The 19192-nt window shown below is 39.2% G+C and overlaps 1 protein-coding gene across 2 annotated transcripts in view; it reads left to right on the top strand.

The window, feature by feature from the left end:
- Positions 1-19192, top strand: part of LOC124619527 (serine/threonine-protein phosphatase 2A regulatory subunit B'' subunit gamma-like) — a 54006-nt gene that overhangs the window by 27168 nt on the left and 7646 nt on the right. The window contains exon 9 of one of the 2 annotated variants that reach the window (XM_047145975.1): positions 15815-15942. The exons of the other annotated variant lie outside the window; for it this stretch is intronic. Coding sequence (XP_047001931.1) covers positions 15815-15942 — 128 coding nt within the window. The remainder of the gene's footprint in view (positions 1-15814; positions 15943-19192) is intronic. 2 annotated transcript variants of the gene reach the window in all.

Genomic DNA, 19192 nt, shown 5'->3' on the forward strand with positions numbered 1-19192 from the left:
ACAATAGTGCACCGGTCATATAACTGTTATTATGGGGGGGGGGGGGGGGGGGGGAACAGTGAAATTAAAGTATTATTAAACACAACTGTGCACCTGTCGGCTACGTAGTTTGCAGTAGTCAGTGTCGGAATCCACAACCCATTTTTCAGCCAGTGTAGCAACGCTGTACGTCAACACCGAGGACAACAATCATCAATTGATGAATAAATAAAAGCAGGTAGAAACAGCCACAGTGCGACACTTGAATGTGATGGGAAAGGTTCAAAAATCAGGTGTATGTTTACTATGTGCTCCTAGCTAAAATCACAAAAATCAGTGGGTTGCCATATGTGCATCTCTGCTTTCTTCTCATCAATTGACTCGTGAATGACACTGACCGTTCCTATCCTTTATGGTTACTGACGACAAGAAATGGTGTCTTTATGCTACCATAAGGAAAATAAAGGATTGGTTGAGCCCTAACAAAGCAGCAACTCTTCATACAAAGATACTCACATCCAGAAAAGCTTATGTTATGCATCTGGTAGAACAGCAATGGGGTGGGGTACTATTAATTGCTTCCTCAAGGTGTAACCATCACTACTGAAATTTGTCAACAGTTGAGATGTCTTGCAAACACAGTCCAAGAACAATGACCAAGAAGATTACATGAAGTGATGCTACTCCACGATAGCACCTTGCTGCATTCTGCTTGACTGACAGAAAGTACTATACAGGACTTGGGTTGGGAATTCATTCCGCATCCACATTCTTTAACTGATCTTGTATCGACGCGCAGGTCGCCGAAGTGGCGTCAAATCGAAAGACCTGCACCAGGCGAACGGTCTACCCGACGGGAGGCCCTAGCCACACGACATTTCCATTTCCAACTGATCTTGTGCCATCAGATTTTCACCTTTCCCACTCTCTGTTGAACAGCCTTCAAAGAACATCCGTACTGCATGAAAATGCGCTTCAAACGTTGCTCAATGAGTTCTTCACCTCAAAACTGCATGATTTCTTCAGTTATGGAATCGAAAAGTTATTCTTTTATTGGCATAATGTTTTAAATAGTGACCGAGAATATATTATTGATGGCTAAAGTCTCTTGTTATGTGTATCCGTTGTGTTTATTAAACTCGTGGAAAACGCTACGAACTAGTGCACCAACCCAATAAAAGTAGTGCAATTAATGACCCCCTTTTCCTTGGGAACTCTGCATTAGAAACCAGTCCCATTGTGGCTACAGGAAATTGCCAAGGCCATCAAAGATTGCAGGCAGGTGTTCCAATGACATCTAGTTTCATCCTTCAGAGGAAAACATTTTGTGATTGATTGCCACACCATAGGATCTGTGATATCGTTGAATTAATAAATGAAAAAACACCGTCTGGAATACAGTTTCTTCTATTGCCAACTACTAGTTTCAATCAGACTGCAGATCATCTTCAAATCTAAGTTGGAACAGGAAACAAATAAATATGAGTAATATTGCTTGCTACAAGCTACAGCTTTTTTATAACCTAATTCCTTATCCCGTTTTCATCTTATAGTAAGAGTCCTCATTAGTTTTATTATTCTTTATTTTTAAATAAAGGCAAGCTCTTAAAGTTGTTTCAAAAGAGGGAGGACTCAATGCAACAAGATGTGTTTGTGAATTTTGTAGTTTCACAAAATATATATACAAAAAGCCAAAAGTAAAATTTACACTTGATTGTTTCCTACATATGTATTTTATTATTCACTCTAAAAACAAAGATGATGTGACTTACCAAACGAAAGTGCTGGCAGGTCGATAGACACACAAACAAACAAAACCATACACACAAAATTCAAGCTTTCGCAACAAACTGTTGCCTCATCAGGAAAGAGGGAAGGAGAGGGAAAGACGAAAGGATGTGGGTTTTAAGGGAGAGGGTAAGGAGTCATTCCAATCCCGGGAGCGGAAAGACTTACCTTAGGGGGAAAAAAGGACGGGTATACACTCGCGCGCACACACACACACATCCATCCACACATGGATACACTCGCACACACACACATATTCATCCACACATGGATGTGTGTGTGTGCGAGTGTATACCCGTCCTTTTTTCCCCCCTAAGGTAAGTCTTTCCGCTCCCGGGATTGGAATGACTCCTTACCCTCTCCCTTAAAACCCACATCCTTTCGTCTTTCCCTCTCCTTCCCTCTTTCCTGATGAGGCAACAGTTTGTTGCGAAAGCTTGAATTTTGTGTGTATGTTTGTTTGTGTGTCTATCGACCTGCCAGCGCTTTCGTTTGGTAAGTCACATCATCTTTGTTTTTAGATATATTTTTCCCACGTGGAATGTTTCCCTCTATTATATTATTATTTACTCTGTAACACATGCATATACACTAACATTTTTAATTTTTTAAATTGTTGATTTTTTAATTGTATTAATTATTTTTATTTTATATCAAAGTACTAGCCAATCACAGTACATGTGCCATGTGATTATACAGTCTTTTTCTGCTACTCCATCCTTTGTGTTTCACATTACTTGTAAGTCATTTGAACCACTGTTGATGAATTGCACCATGATGTGCCAGGTATGTATGAGTGACATGATGATTGGATGTTTTTAAGTCTATCTTTGATGGTATTGTTTATAATGTTACAGTGTTGCAATTTTTGTTGCCTCTTTTTCCTGTTGCAACTTAAATGTGAAGATTATCCACAGAGCAAATCAAAACTGATAGCATTAAAAGAAACTGTGATCCAGATAGTGTTTTACATTTATTAAAACCTTATTGCTTTTAAAAGGCTCTATGTTCAGGCACACTGTCTCATAAAACACCAGAAGAAAGAACAATGGGAAAGGCACATCATTTCCATAGGGACCTTTACCACCTCTTAACAGATGTGGGCCAATTTGCATTGTACGTATGGCTGTCAATTAGCAACATTTTCCTATAAGCCTCATAGATATTGATGTTCCCACTGACTGTACAGTTATTGCGTCACACTTTTCTGAAAACTTCACTCAACAAGCTGTGTCTGGCAACTTCCATCTACACAAGAGGCATGTGGAGGAAAATAGCCTGTCCAGTACATAGAATCCACAACAAAGCACTATGTGTATCTGTAGATCACAGACACCACGTCCTTGCCATTTTTAATCATATCTAGTGTGAAGCTAAATTCCCAACCCAGTCGAGGGAAAGCAGAATTGTCACAACCTTGAAAGAAAGTAAAAACCTGTATAAGTGTTGTCCTAACAGAGGATAGAGGGAAGATGGGTTTTGAGGTCAGTCTGCAATCTCTGAGTGGTGGGGAGCAAATGTAGAAAGACAAATTGCCAGTGGAGGCAGGTTGACTTGAATCAGGCCCAAACACTGTCACAGGGCACCTACAAGAGGCGTGAATTTTTAGGACTCTGCTGCTTGCAGCAGCAGACTCATGGAATTCGGGAATCTGATTAATACTACTTAGTTGTGACCAGACTAACATTCTACACTGAATGTTAATTCTAAACATTAGGGGAAAAAAGAGGCTGTTGGTTGCACAGCAGAAGCCAGTGTCTGAATCCACAGGGGTATTAATTCTAAACATTAGGGGGAAAAAAAGAGGCTGTTGGTTGCACAGCAGAAGCCAATGTCTGAATCCACAGGGGTAAATGATAATAGAAATGGCAAACACCAGCAGCATGTTAGGTACAAACTTGAGAGCAGTTCTCAAAGTGAGAAAAGCAGACATGTTGGAGCTTACCGAGGCTGGCCGCAAGCAACACAGAGTCAGCACCTCAACAATCTGTCTGAGAACTTCCTCTGAATACAAGAACATGGGTTTTTAAATAATCATGGCGGTACTCTATTTCTCCCTTTCTATAATCATCCCACCAATCCACTGACAGTAATAATCTTTAGCCAATTTGACGAGTCGTTCTGCACCTTCAGGGCGCCTCTGGCCATCGCATTTAGATTCCTCCCCTTCTACTCAGTAGGTAGGGACGCTTCTGGACTTTACATAAACAAATCCCATATTTGGTAATGACAGCATTCATCTGAAAGCTAAACATCACTGCCACTCCTATTGTGACCAACAACAACAGTGTTTTGTGTCACTTGACCTCCTCCTCAGTCCTTTTGTGACTGAGAACTGCTGTAGTAGTGCTGTAACCTGCATTAACTCACTGACCTTACAGTTCTCAGGAGCAAGTATCAAGCTTGCTGCCTCTGCTAGACATGCCTTTTCGTGTCCATTTTCAACTATGACATCTTACAACAACGTCTAGGCTGTTGATGGAGTTACCAGTTAATTCTCTGAAATGGAACTTCTCCCCTGGTGCAGTTGCCCAGAGCATCTGCAATTTGCAGGACTCTAGTGTTACTGTTATCTCCGGTAATCTAAACACTACCACTTTTGCCTGGTCTCTGCATTCTCTCTCTGATGTCCTATCTTGGAGTGCCATTGATGGCTCCCAACGATCTTAAGCTTAACAACCTACAAGTCATTACTTTGTCAATATCTGACATAAGATGGTCATCTGGTTGACTCCATCAAGCTCTTGAATCTTCTATGCAAATTACTTGTGCAGATTTTAGGAGAGACATTCCACAATTGACCACTTAATTTGCCTGATTTCCATTATAACGACAGCTCATCACTATCATCTTGGACTGGAGAAACACCTGTGACACTTCGTAGTTTGGCCACATCTTTGCCACCCTTGTGTATGAGTCTTGTTTCAGATGCTCCTTCACAATATTTGTATGGAATCTTCTCCAGTTGTTTTGCTTTTGAGTCAGTGTGTCCTACAGTACCCTCCATACCCAGGAAAATGCTGTCCCCTAGTGTCTGTGTTGAATGATCTGTCAAAGCCCTTTGACTGTGTAAATTACAATATCCTTTTAAATAAATTAGAATATTCTTGTGTAACAGGAAATGCTGCAAAATGGTAAAAATCATGTATCTATGACAGGACACAAAGGGTGTCATTAGGAAAGAGACACATATTAAGCTATCAGGGATCATCCAACTGGGAACTAATTACATGTAGTGTCTTACAAGATTCCATCATGTGGATATCGATGACGATTCATCAGTAATGTTACAAAATGCCAAGTTTGTTATGTATGCAAATTATACAAACATTGCAGTAAACAACAAAACAAGTGGAGTGTTACAAAAATTCGGTTGATGAAATTAGTTTACTAGTAATATCAAGTATTGCGAGTATTAATACAATACCCTGCTGCTGCTTAAATTTTTGAAAATAAAAGAAGAAAAAACAGCCATGGTGTCCAAAGTCTTCCAGAAAGAGAAGTCACCCTCATTCTGGCAACAACATTGTGAAAGAGGGCAGAGGAGTGAACAGAGGATCAGGGCACGCTCTTGTTGTTGGGGTGGGAAACTGTCCCTAAAAGACAGAAGAAATGGCAATGATCAGTTGCATGAGGATGCAGAAGACAATGGAAACCACTGCAATAAAAATTCGTAATGTGTATCCATAGGAATTGTGGCCAGCAATCGAAAAAGTGTCATGATCATCTCTCCATTGGAAAAAGATTCTGGACTAGTTCCTCATTCAGCCTCCGGGAGGTGACTGCCAGGAGGGATTGACTAACCAACTACAGCATAGTGTTCTAAGAGTCAGGGTGTGGAATGTCAGAAGTTTGATCGTAGGGAAGCTAGGAAATCTGCAAACAGAAATGCTAAGGTTCAATGTAGATACAGTGGGGCTCAGTGAAGTGAAGGAAGGATTTTTCTATCAGATAAATGTAGGGTAATATCAACAGCAGCAGAAAATGGTATAACAGAAGTAGGGTTCACTATGAATAGGAAGGTAGGGCAGAGAGTGGTTACTGTGAACAGTACAGTGATAGGGTTGTTCTCGTCAAAATCAACAGCAAACCAACACCCAGAAAGATAGTTCGGGTACACATGCTGATGTCATAAACAGAAGATGTTGAGATAAAGAAGGTATATGAGGATATTAAACTGGTAATTCAGTACATAAAGGGAGGTCAGAACGTAATAGTCATAGGGGACTGGAATGTGGTTGGGGAAGAATTAGAAGAAAGGGTTACGGGAGAATATCGACTTGGTAGTAAGAATGAGAGAGGAGAGAGACTGGTTGAGTTCTGCAATAAATTTCACATGGTAATAGTGAATACTCTGTTCAAGAATCATGAGAGGAGGTTGTATTCCTGGAAAAGGCTGGGAGATACGGAAAGATACTAGTTAGGTTACATCCTGGTCAGGCAGAGATTCTGAAATCAGACATTGGATTGTGAGACACCTAGGAGCAGACATAGACTCAGATCACAATTTGTTAATGATGAAGATTAGACTGAAGTTTAAGAGACTAGTCAGGAAAAATCAATGCACAAAGAAGTGTAATATGGAAACAGTAAGAAATGAAGAGAGGTGCTTGAAGTTCTCTAAGGCTGTAGGCACTGTGATGATGAATAGCTCTGTCGGCACTGCAGTTGAAGAGGAATGAACATCTCTTAAAAGGGCAATCACAAAAGTTGGAAAGAAAAACATAGGTACCAAGAAGGTACCTGTGAATAAACCATGAATAACAGAAGAAATACTCCATTTGATTGACCAAAGAAGGAAGTACAGAAATGTGTAAGGAAATTCAGGAATACAGATCACTTAAGAATGAAACAAATAGGAAGTGCAGAGAAACTAAGACAAAATGGTTGCATGAAAAAGTGAAGAAATCCAAAAGAAATGACTGAACGAGGTCATGCAGTAGTTTGCACACTGGACTCGCATTTGGGAGGATGGCGGTTCAAACCTGCGTCCGGCCATTCTGATTTAGGTTTCTGCAATTTCCCTAAATTGCTTCAGACAAATGCTGGGATGGTTCCTTAACCATCCTTCCCTAATCCGATGGGACCAATGACCTCACTGTATGGTCCACTCCTGCAAATCAACCAACCAACCAAAAAGAAATGATTGTTGGAAGGCTTGACTCAGTATGCAGAAAAGTCTAAACAACCTTCAGTGAAATCAAAAGCAAAGGCACTAACATTAAGAGTGCAATGGCAATTCCACTATTAAATCCACAGGAGAGAGATCATAGGTGGAAACATTACTTTGAGGGCTTCTATGAGGGTTAGGATTTACATGATCGTGTGATAGAAGAAGAAACACGAGTTGATAGGAGTGGGATTGGGGATTCAGTATTAGAACCAGAATTTGAAAGAGCTTTGGAAAGCTTAATATCAGAAAGGGCAAAAGGGATACATAACATTCCATCGGGACTTCTAAAATCATTGGGAGAAGTGGCAACAAAATGACTTTTCAATCTCAATGTATTACCAGTCAATTGGAAAAACATCATAACATATTGAAAACTGCAAGAGCTTACAAGTGCAAGAATTATTGCACATTAATCTTATTTGCTCATGAATCCAAGTTGTTGACAAGAAAAATATACGTAAGAATGGAAAGAAAATTGAGGATTTGTTTGGCTTTAGAAAATGTAAAGGCACCTGGGAGTATTCCAACACTGGTTGATAAGGGAAGCAAGACACTTGGATTGGGTTTGTCAACCTGGAAAAAGCAATCGACAATGTCAAATGGTGCAAGATGTTCAAAATTCTGAAAAAACTAGGAGTAAGGTATAGGGAAAGACAGGTGAAACACAATCTGTACAAGAAGCAGAGGAAACAAAACAGCGGAAGACAAAGAACGAAGTTTTTAGGTTAAAAAGGGTGTAAGGCAGGGATGTAATCTTTTACCTGTGCTGTTCAATCCATGCATTGAAGAAGCAATGTTGGAAGTAAGAGTGGGATTAAAATTCAATGTGAAAGGATATCAGTGATAAGATTCACTGATGACTTTGCAATCCTCAGTGACAGTGAGCTACTGGATCTGTTGAATGGAATGAATAGTCTAATGAGTACACAATATGGATTGAGAGTATCAAAGAAAGACAAAAGCAATGAGAAGTAGCAGTAATGAGTACAGTGAGAAATCTAACATCATAATGGGTGAGCATGAAGCATATGAAGTTTGGGGTTCTGCTACCTAGGCAGCAAAATAACCTTTAATGGAAATAGCAAGGAGGACATAAAAAGTAGAGTAGCATTGGCAAAAAGGGTGTTCCTGGCAAAGAGAAGTCTACTTGTCTTAAACATAGACCTTAATGTGAGGAAGAAATTTCTGGGAACATATGTTTGGTAGTGAATCATGGATAGCGGGAAAGCCAGAACAGAAGAGAATAGAAGCATTTGAAAAGAATGTTGAAAATAAGATGGACAGAGAAGGTAAGGAATGAGGAGATTCTCCACAGAATGAGCAAGGAGAGGAATATCTGGAAAACACTAACGTGAAGAAGTTACAGGATGACGGGTCATCTGTTAAGACATCACAGAATAACTTCCATGGTACTAGAGGGATCTGAGCAGGGTAAAAACTGTAGAGGAAGACAGTGATTGGGGTAAATCCAGCAAATAATTGAGTATGTTGGTTGCAAATATTACTCGAAGATAAAAGGGAGGGCACAGGAGAGGACTTTGTGGTGGGGTGCATCAAACCAGTCTGAAGACTGATAACTCAGAAAAAAGTTTGGAGCAGCAACATGGTCATTGTAAATAAGAGTTGCAAAATGATTTTTCTATTTGGTAATTACTACCTTTTAAATGAAAATATGCTTAAAATTTTTGTGACTCATTCCAGATCAGTGACAATTATTTCACTTAGGATCTGTGCAAGGTACATTAGCATATTTGTTTTTCATTGTTAATATTTATTGTGTATTCTTGTTTTTCTAACATGTTAGACATCCTGGAGGATCTTCTCATTATGAATCAGTTGGAACAAAAAGTACATCTGATCTATGGGCTTTTTTGTAATGACAATCAGTTGGCTCACAGAAGATATGGTTTCACCGTCCCTATGTGCTGCCAACATTTTCATTTACTGCAGTTCAACTGTGAATGTTGATTAACACCAGCTGCAAGTCACCATGAGGAAAGTTCAGCCCTGGGGCTTCATCATGGCTTAAAATTTTCTTCTTTTAAAACGTGTTACGCTCTTTTGCCATCTTGGAACTTTTTCAACATCTAGACTTCACTTTCATAATGAAATGCTCAATGTGATACGCTCATCTCACTTTTAGAAGTTTCTGTTTGATGTTCGGTTGATGTGACCACTACGTACTCACCAACCTATAAAAAGTAGTGAGTTGAAACTGCACATTCTCTTCTTCCTCTGTAACACCACCTGTAGTGTGGAATACCTCCACTTTTTTTTTACAAAGCCCTCGTTCTATCTCAACTGGATTATGGGTGTCTGGCTTATGTTCAGTATCCCCACTGTCATTATGCATACTGGCCCCGTTTTGCACTATTGCAGAATCCAACTTGCGACTGGTGGACCCCCCCCCCCTCCCTTCCTTACTTTTCCCCAAGGTGTGTACCTCACCCTAAGTTCAGCCTGGACATTTTCTTCTGATAGATATAAATAGTAAACCCCTCTGCTAGTTAGTGTGTCTTCTGCTTAAGAAGTGATCTCTATTGACAAAAGTAGAGTATCAGATGGCACTAACTTCACACTTTCAAGGGCTCACATGCAACATTCCCTACCATACAGGTGCACAATTTTTTCATCTGAATTACGCAATCCGAGTTCTCCATTACACTTGCACTGAAGTGTGAGAATTTTCTAATATGCATTGCCCCCTTAACAGTCTTACAGGCCCTAAAACAATGCTATCATTGGAACTGATTGATTTGAACCATACATGATTGTTTTCCCCTTGCTCTATTTGCAAGTGGAACAGGAAAGGAAATGACTAGTAGTGGCACAGGGTACCTTCCATCATGCATCGTACGGTGGCTGGTAGCGTATGTATGTAGATGTGGATAAAGATATAGATGGCCATTGCGAACAAGCTGTCAAGCAACATAAGATCTATCAACTGCACACTGGCCTTTCCTTCACGATTTCCTAAGAGGATCGACTATCTTTTCTTGGCTCCGTGTTGGTCACACACAGCTTACTTATGGCTACATCCTCAGGCAATAGGACCCATCCTATTGTCATTGTGGCACCCCCTCCATCAGTGGCCTACATCCTTATCAGGCTGCCCCAGGTTTAGTGCTTTGCAAAAACTTGAGAGCTCATTACCTCTGCTGTTAGCTGATGAAATGCAAGCAGTGAATTTGGTTCTACATTTTACTGCAGAAAGTGGTTTATTTACTCTCATTTGAAGTTTGTCACATGTCCTCATAACCTCTCTTTACCATTCTGTGACACAAGCACTTTCCCAGGTTTCTACAGTGGGCTGCTGGTCAGAAGCGGAAGCTGACAACCCACTGCGAAATAAATCTTTTGGGACTGTTTTTGGACAGTGCACCTCCACCACTTCACTGTATTTTATTATTTTTTATGTCACTTTTGCTTTTTTGCTTTCTCGTTCTCGTTTCACACCTCAGGGGGAATCTCTAAAGATTGAATTCGCTGACTACGTGCCTTTAAATAGTTCAATGGCCTGACATATGACATAAAGTCTTCATGCTTTTATACTTGTAGTCCTCCTCCTCCCCCCCCCCCCCTCCCCCCCTCCCCCCCCCCCCCCCCCCCTTCCATGTGATGGGAGCATTCTGCCTTTATTAGTGACGGGGGACCACCGGTCAGGGGTCTGCCACAAGACTATCCCCCGGGAGCGCACACCTGCTTTTGGCTGACATACCTACACCACCTCACTGCATTTCATTACTTTCCTACTGCTGTTATACTTTTGCTGTGCCTCTTTCCTGGTTCTGTGCCTTGGGTGAAACTGCTGAAGATTGAAATGGCTGTCTAGCTACTGTAAACAATAGACCAGCTGACTTGTGGCCTCTTCCATTTTTTGTGCTTTTATATTTATCCTTCTTTTCATAAATGTTTGTTGTTTCACTTTTCTTAAGTGTGCATTATATATTAACGTTTTACTGGTGGTTGCAGTGTACAGCCTATAAAGTGGCATGGACTTCCAATGAAGTTGCTGAAGGAAATTTCTAAGTGTCATCAACAAAGTTCCATATGAGGATCATCTCTCAATTTGCTGTACCTATTTACCCATTTATAAGACTACCTTGAATATAAAATGACCTCCCCCCTTAAACAAAGAGCTCCTTGAGAAATTATTATGCTCAACATATTCTAATTAAAATTACAAACAGTGTTATTGATATAAAATATCTCCCTAAAAAGTTAACATATATCTATTTTAAACTTACGTCATTTATTATATTTTGGTATTGGAGACACTGGAAGAATGAGGTTTTAAATTGTAAGACATTTCCATGGGCAAATGTGGGCTCTGACCACAATCTATTGGTTATGAACTGTAGATTAAAACAAGAAACTGCAAAAAGGTAGGAATTTAAGGAGAAGGCACCTGGATAACTGAAAGAACGAGAGGTTGTAGAGAGTTTCAGAGAGAACATCAGGGAATGATTGACAGGAACAGGGGAAAGAATTACAGTAGAAGAAGAATGGGTAGCTCTGAGGGTTGAAGTAGTGAAGGCAGCAGACGATCAAGTAGGTAAAAAGACGAGGGCTAGTAGAAATCCTTGGGTAACAGAAGAAATATTGAATTTAATTGATGAAAGGAGAAAATATAAAAATGCAGTAAATGAAGCAGGCAAAAAGTAATACAAACATCTCAAAAATGAGATCGACAGGAAGTGCAAAACTGCTAATCAGGGATGGCTAGAGGACAAATGTAAGGATGTAGAGGCTTATCAAACTAGGGGTAGGATAGATAGTGCCTACAGGAAAATTAAAGATACCTTTGGAGAAAAGAGAACCACTTGTATGAATATCAAGAGCTCAGATGGAAACCCAGTTCTAAGCAAAGAAGGGAAAACAGAAAGGTGGAAAGAGTATATAGATGGTCTATACAAGGGCGATGTACTTGAGGAAAATATTATGGAAATGCAAGAGGATGTAGATGAAGATGAAATGGGAGATATGATACTCCGTGAAGAGTTTGACAGAGCACCGAGTCAAAACAAGGCCCCAGAAGTAGACAACATTCCATTAGAACTACTGACGGCCTTGGGAGAGCCAGTGCTGACAAAACTCTACCATCTGGTGAGCAAGATGTATGATACAGGCGAAATACCCTCAGACTTTAAGAAGAATATAATAATTCCAATCCCAAGGAAGCAGGTGTTGACAGATGTGAAAATTACCGAACTATCAGTTTAATAAGTCACAGCTGCAAAATACTAACGCAAATTCTTTACAGACGAATGGAAAAACTGGTAGAAGCCGACCTCGGGGAAGATCAGTTTGGATTCCGTAGAAATGTTGCAATACGTGAGGCAATACTGACCTTACTACTTATCTTAGAAAGTAGATTAAGGAAAGGTAAACCTACGTTTCTAGCATTTGTAGACTTAGAGAGAGCTTTTGACAATGTTGACTGGAATACTCTTTCAAATTCTGAAGGTGGCAGGGGTCAAATACAGGGAGCAAAAGGCTACTTACAATTTGTACAGAAACCAGATGGCAGTTACAAGAGTCAAGGGACACGAAAGGAAAGTAGTGGTTGCGAATGAAGTGAGACAGGGCTGTTGCCTATCCCCGATGTTATTCAATCTGTATATTCAGCAAGCAGTAAAGGAAACAAAAGAAAAATTTGGAGTAGGAATTAAAATCCGTGGAGAAGAAATAAAAACTTTGTGGTTTGCTGATGATATTGTAATTCTGTCAGAGACAGCAAAGGATCTGGAAGAGCAGTTGAATGGAATGGACAGTGTCTTGAAAGGAGGATATGAGATGAACATCAACAAAAGCAAAACGAGGATAATGGAATGTAGTCGAATTAAGTCAGGTGATGCTGAGGGAATTAGATTAGAAAATGAGACACTTAAAGTAGTAGATGAGTTTTGCTATTTGGGAAGCCAAATAACTGATGATGGTTGAAGTAGAGAGGATATAAAATGTAGACTGGCAAAAGCAAGGAAAGCATTTCTGAAGAAGAGAAATTTGTTTGTTATAGATTGTAGTGTCAGGAAGTCTTTTCTAAAAGTATTTGTATGGAGTGTAGCTATGTATGGATGTGAAACATGGACGATAAGTGGTTTAGACAAGAAGAGAATATAAGCTTTCGAAATGTGGTGTTACAGAAGAATGCTGAAGATCAGATGGGTAGATCATGTAACTGATGAGGAGGTACTGAATAGAATTTGGGAGAAAAGGAATTTGTGGCACAACTTGACCAGAAGAAGGGATTGATTGGTAGAACATGTTCGGATGCATCAAACTATCACCAGTTTAGTATTGGAGGGCAGCGTGGAGGGTAAAAATGGCAGAGGGAGACCAAGAGATGAATACACTAAGCAGATTCAGAAGGATGCAGTGTGCAGTAGGAGATGAAGCAGCTTGCACAGGATAGAATAGCATGGAGAGCTGCATCAAACCAGTCTCTGAACTGAAGACAACAACAACTATACAACATGAAACAAAATGAAGAAAAAGAAATGATTTACATTAATTTTCATCTTCACTTCCTTCTTTACTTTCAGTCTTAGCAAGTACTCTGTGGTAATACTATTTTTAATCAGTGTCTTCATTTGTAAATTTACTTCCATTTCTTCGTTTCTGGCACTCCTCCCATATTGTCAATCTTTTGAACCATCCTTGGTATTAGATACACACACCTTTTTAATCCTTTCATAATAGATCCAGTTGATATTCTGCCCCAGGCAGTAAGAATCTGTTGGCACAGCATAGGTATTAAGGGTTTCTTTAACTTCCCACCTGCAGTGAGGGCAGGGCCGCCTCTAATAAACCACTCACTGTAAATCTATCATGGGTGAGCCGGATAGGGCTGTTCACAGTAGCATCTGTTACGTGAAACTAAGGTCATTCTGTGAGGAATTATTACCAAGTCTGTGTTGTTCTTCAATATCAGCTCCTCGACTTTGTGGGTGAGATTATCCTGAAAGAATCCAGCACCCACATTTTCCTTCTTTTAAGCAGAGAACCTATTACTCTGCTCCAACCAACCTTCAACTAATCTGGCATTGGATCATTTGTTATCTGTCCCTTTTCTTGGCATTTAAAGGTAAATTTGGAGAGGGGAGCTTGCTTCCATCTGCTAGTGCCCCCAGCATTGCTGTTGTTATGGGTTTTTCATTGACAGAACTTCTTATATGAACACTTTTAACTCCCTTCACATCAACAGTAACAGTTTTGGAATATCAGAATAAATATGTGTATGATTAACATTTCCCATATGGCCAAGATGTAATTGTGACGTTTTCTTCGATTTATTTTATGACAGTGATACACAAGTAGTTTTTCATCAAATATCATGGGCAGTTGCTGAGATACATTGTTCTGCATCATAACATAAGCCTTGTCCCCAAATCATCTTCGCACACTGGCCAGAACTTCCTTTGAATTCCACAGTGCATGTAGTTGGAAAATCGCTGTTTATTATCTGCATTTGGATAATTTCTCGAGTAATCAGGGAGCCTCCATTACATTTCTCTCACACATACTGACCAACCTGCTGGCCTAGTTCATGAAAAATATCCTGCTTCGTTCTCCTGAAAATTTAATGTGTTCAACTGATGTTCTTCAATTTATTCTTCATCTGACACCACCTATGAGCATTCACTTAGGTGACAGCAAATTTTCTTCCTGCTGCACAGATGTTCATAGCCTCTGCTTCATGAATCACCAAGAACTAAAAATTGTATTGCGTATGTTGAGCAATTTTGCACTGTGAATTCATAGATCCGCATTTCTCAAGAGTCACAGCTGTATTTTGCGTCCACTATTGATTGCTACAATTAACAATTCTTACAGTGCTGACACTATTAGCAAACTGTACGACAGCAATATGTTGTCTTCTCTGTCTCTTTGCAGCAGAATTGGCAGAAGTCATACCACTTCGGGTTCACTGTGTTGCAAAGTGAAGCTCTACATTCTAGCCCTGATCGGCCAGCCAGGATCCACCAACCATCATGTCATCCTCTGCCAATGGCATCGTTGGGTGTGGTATGAAGAGGTGTGGGCTCAGCATACCACTCTCCAGATCTCTGTCAGCTTTATTGCCCTTGGAGCCTTGCTTCTCATTTAAGTAGCTCCTCAGTTAGCCTCATGAGGCTGGGTGCACCTCTTATCAGGCCTCCCACCAAGGAAAATCCCTGACAGTACCGGGATTCAAACAAGGGTCCTCTGCATAGCAACCGGACACACTGATCAGTGAGCTACGGAAACGGACTTAACTGTTTTGCCAAATTTGAAAATCAGTAGTTCTGTAGAGCAGTGACCACCATAGCTCCATCTTTGAAGATCATGTTTCATTTGTCATTGCGCATTTCAAGTGTTCTGTGCAAACATTTTTGTTAGTATTAATTTGTCTCCTATAGAAACGTATACTATTGTTGTGTATTTGTCCAATTTTAAAATCTCTTCAGTTCCAGCTATTGTCGGATTCAGGCAGACTACAGTTCTAAGTGTGGTAGATGGTCATAAAAAGCCAAGATACACAGTACACATTCCCATGGTTGGTAGCACAACAAAATTTGCTGCTCGTTCACTACTCTCCTCCACACATCCATCCTAGTGCTCGGCCAAGCTGATGCCACTGTTCTCCCTCCTATCCTTCTGAACTCTTCAAATTAAATCTGCATGTGACCTCCATTTCCAAAGCTTCATCTGTAAATGTAAGATGATCTCTATTTAAGGTGTTACTCAACACAAAAGCTTTGACCTCAGAACCAATAGATTAATATGTAAATACAAGATTATCCTGTATTTTGGGGGAAAAACCTCTGAAATGTTTGGTGTTTTGTCACACTTGCTTTGTTTGTATATTGAATCTAAGTAACCTTTTTTCAGTCAATACAAGAACAGATGGTAGTACATGGACAAGAGCCTGTCTCATTTGAAGATGTTAGTGATGAAATATTTGACATGGTCAAGCCCACCAATCCAGCTAAAATCACTCTTCAAGATCTAATAAACTGGTAAGTTAATGCTCTGTCAGAGAGAGTTATTAGAGCTGGAGTTGAAGCCCGGTATTTATTAAGCATGGAGAAGAAAATTGTCCATGATTTATTTAAAGGAACAATCCTGCCATTTTCCTTAATTGATTTAGCAAAACCACAGAAAACCTCAAGCTGTATGGAGGTTTGAAGCCTGCTCCTTCAAATTTCAGGAAAGTAATTTTAACAATCCCTTCCGCCCTTCGACTGACAGAAATACCTATTAAAATTTACTTTTGACAGTTGATTGAAAACCAATTAGAAAGTCAGCACACACTTTAACAAAAATCATAAATGATGAAAAGTAGACTATGTATCTCAGAAGGTGAAGTTACTAGTCTTCCATAGACTCAGTTCACGTTGTACCAATTACTACACAGTTGATGCTGAATTAGTCTTTACAGCTGTCGTCTCAACAATTAATGACATTCTTGTAATCGGCCCTAAGAAAGTCTCTTGTGGAATTATGGCTCTTCTTTCTGGAAATCTACAGTGAAGGCAAAGTGATGAATCTGTGTGGCTTGTTTAGTTCTAGAAGAAATTCTGTGTTCTGAGACAACCCACAATTATTCAACTAAGTTGAAGTCCAGCCTCTGAGGATATAGTCAATTGCACTGTCATATCATTCATGTAACACTCATGCCAGGCTGCTTTCAAAAGCTAAGAAATAACAAGGGTAAGAACATCCTTACATCATCTTGTTTCAGTGAGATCTAAACACACAATTGTGTTTCTGTCCACAAAACAAAAAAAAGCTCTGAGACTACCAAGTGAAAAATGCAAGCACTCTGTAAAGTACCAGTTGCTCTATATGCACAGTAATGATCACTATATTTGATGAGCATTTTTCCAAGCCCTTTTCCTTCCATTGGCATGTCTCATGGTGCATGCATAAAAATGTCTTGAGATTTTCCCATAGCTCATCCACTGCTTGATAAAGGCCTCTAGTCACGACCGTATATTGCAGTCTTCAGCTACACACATTCATACTGCTCCTGAATGTTTTGTAATGTTATTTAGTCATGTTTCGTTAGATCGTAGGGTTGGTCGTTTCTAATCTCTCTCAATTGAGCAAAAAGATTATATTGCTCACCATCCGTTTGCGTGGATACATGTTCTGCCAACCTCCTTTATCACTTACATTGCAGTTATAGGAATATTGTCCACTCTAGTCTTTTTCCTGATCTATTTGTTAATTTCCTATCTGTTCCCTGATCAATTTCTTTCCTTATGTCGCGTAGAAATTCCCAACATGCATCGCTACGGTGCTCAGTGACCAACCCTCAGTTTCTTAATGGTTTTCATGTCAAAATATCTTATCTCACTGGCTTTATTTAATAATGGAAACTGTCTGAGCCATTTTGACATTTTTATTTATTTCTGTTCTTGTCCATCCAGTTGTTGTCTGCGACTGCCATAACTTTTTCTATGACTTCATTGTTTTCACAATCTTTTTTTCCATTGTGTTGGTTATTCATTATTTTAGTTTTATTGCAACTGATTTTTAGGCGTACTTTCAGACTTGCTGTATTAATTTCTTACAGTTTATGTGCAATACAGGCAGTAAGTACAATGTCATGAGAAAAATGCAGATTCCATCAACAAGCATTACTTCTTCATTTTCCAAGTTTGTGAACCTGATATATAAGGAGCAGTCATATGAAAATGAGGCAGAGGCAAAAAAAGCTGGTAAACTGTTTATTATTTCAAAAGTAATTTCCATAACTGTTAATACATTTATCCCTCTGTGAAACAAGATGGTCAGTACCTTAATGGAAAAATGTTTGTGGTCGCCTATGGAACCACGATTGTACCCAGACATGCTCCTCTTCATCCAAAGCAAATCGACAGCCGCAAATGCGTTTATTCAGGGCTCCAAAAATATAGGAAACACATGGGGAGAGATCAGGAATTTATAGAGGATGTGTAAGGACTTCCCAGTGAAACTTCTATAGCATACTCGAAACAACCTTGGCAGCATGTGGGTAAGTGATTACTTTTGAAATAACAAACAGTTTACTTACTTTTTTCCATCTGTCTCATTTTCATTTGACTGTCCCTTAAAAAATCTCTTCATATTTTTCCTCTTGCAGTCTGAATTTTTGAACTTGCTGATGAAGGCTAAGGAAGGCTGTAGCATTGTTTTGCTTCAAATGTTTTCCTCTGAATTAGATCAGTTACAGCATTGTTCCAGTATTCAGGAATCGTCTTCTTCAACAGCTTTTGTAGTACTTGGCTCCAGCTTAACCCAGTTTTATTCAAGCATTATTACTTTCAGGTGCCCTTCTTTCCTTCATACCTTGACTGATTTCTTGTGCTACTTCCGAAATAAATATTTTAGTTGCTAACCATCTGTGTTTTTAATTCATCATGTGAACTAAATGAACATTTAAAGAAATCTTAAAACACTTGTATACAGTGATCTGTGTATTAGTAATTACTTGTCCAATAAAATAATAGTGTATACACAAGAAGTGTCTCTGTTGTTTTCTTCTTCATTCTCATTGTTTTCAGATGTTCATTTCGCCAAATTTTTGTTGTGTTTTTTCTCATCCTTTCAGAGATATTTTTGTATTTTTTTGTTTAATTTAGTATATGCTTCCACGTTCTTATTGTCATTTGCATAAAACATTTTTTGCATTCCCAATAATTTCCTTGAATCTTACATAGACTAGGCACATGGCCTTAAGAGAAATGTGGTGGTGATCTTGTAAGCTTTTTAACAATTACATATTTCAGCCTCAGGTAACTCAAATGATATCATTACTGGTTTCAACTTTTTGCCAAATCATCTGATGATTAGAATAGATTGCATAGTAACATGTCAGTTGAACAGGCCTGGAGAGGCACCTCCCTGGGCCTGTTCAGTTGTCGAGTTATTACCAAGTCATCATCAGAAGATTTGAATAAGTTTGTTACGGTAACCTGAGGCTCAGATATAAAATTTAAAATCTCTCACCTTCTCATTAATAGTTGCCTTATTCTATTTGAGATTTTATTTTGTGTTAAACAATTGTTCCTTCTGTCTGTATCCGTATAACATTGCTAATTTGTACTCTGCATCTTTATTACGACTGTGTGACTTCATGAAATTATAAAACAGCTTTGCATGTTTACGTCTTATATATTTCCTTTGTTGTGTGATAAAATGTAGTCAATTTCATTTTTAATTACATTTGCTCTTTGCAAAGTCCATTTTTCATTTGCTTTCTTCTGAATAATGCGTTAAAAA

Source organism: Schistocerca americana, chromosome 6 (assembly GCF_021461395.2).
Source record: "Schistocerca americana isolate TAMUIC-IGC-003095 chromosome 6, iqSchAmer2.1, whole genome shotgun sequence".
NCBI classification, from domain to species: domain Eukaryota; kingdom Metazoa; phylum Arthropoda; class Insecta; order Orthoptera; family Acrididae; genus Schistocerca; species Schistocerca americana.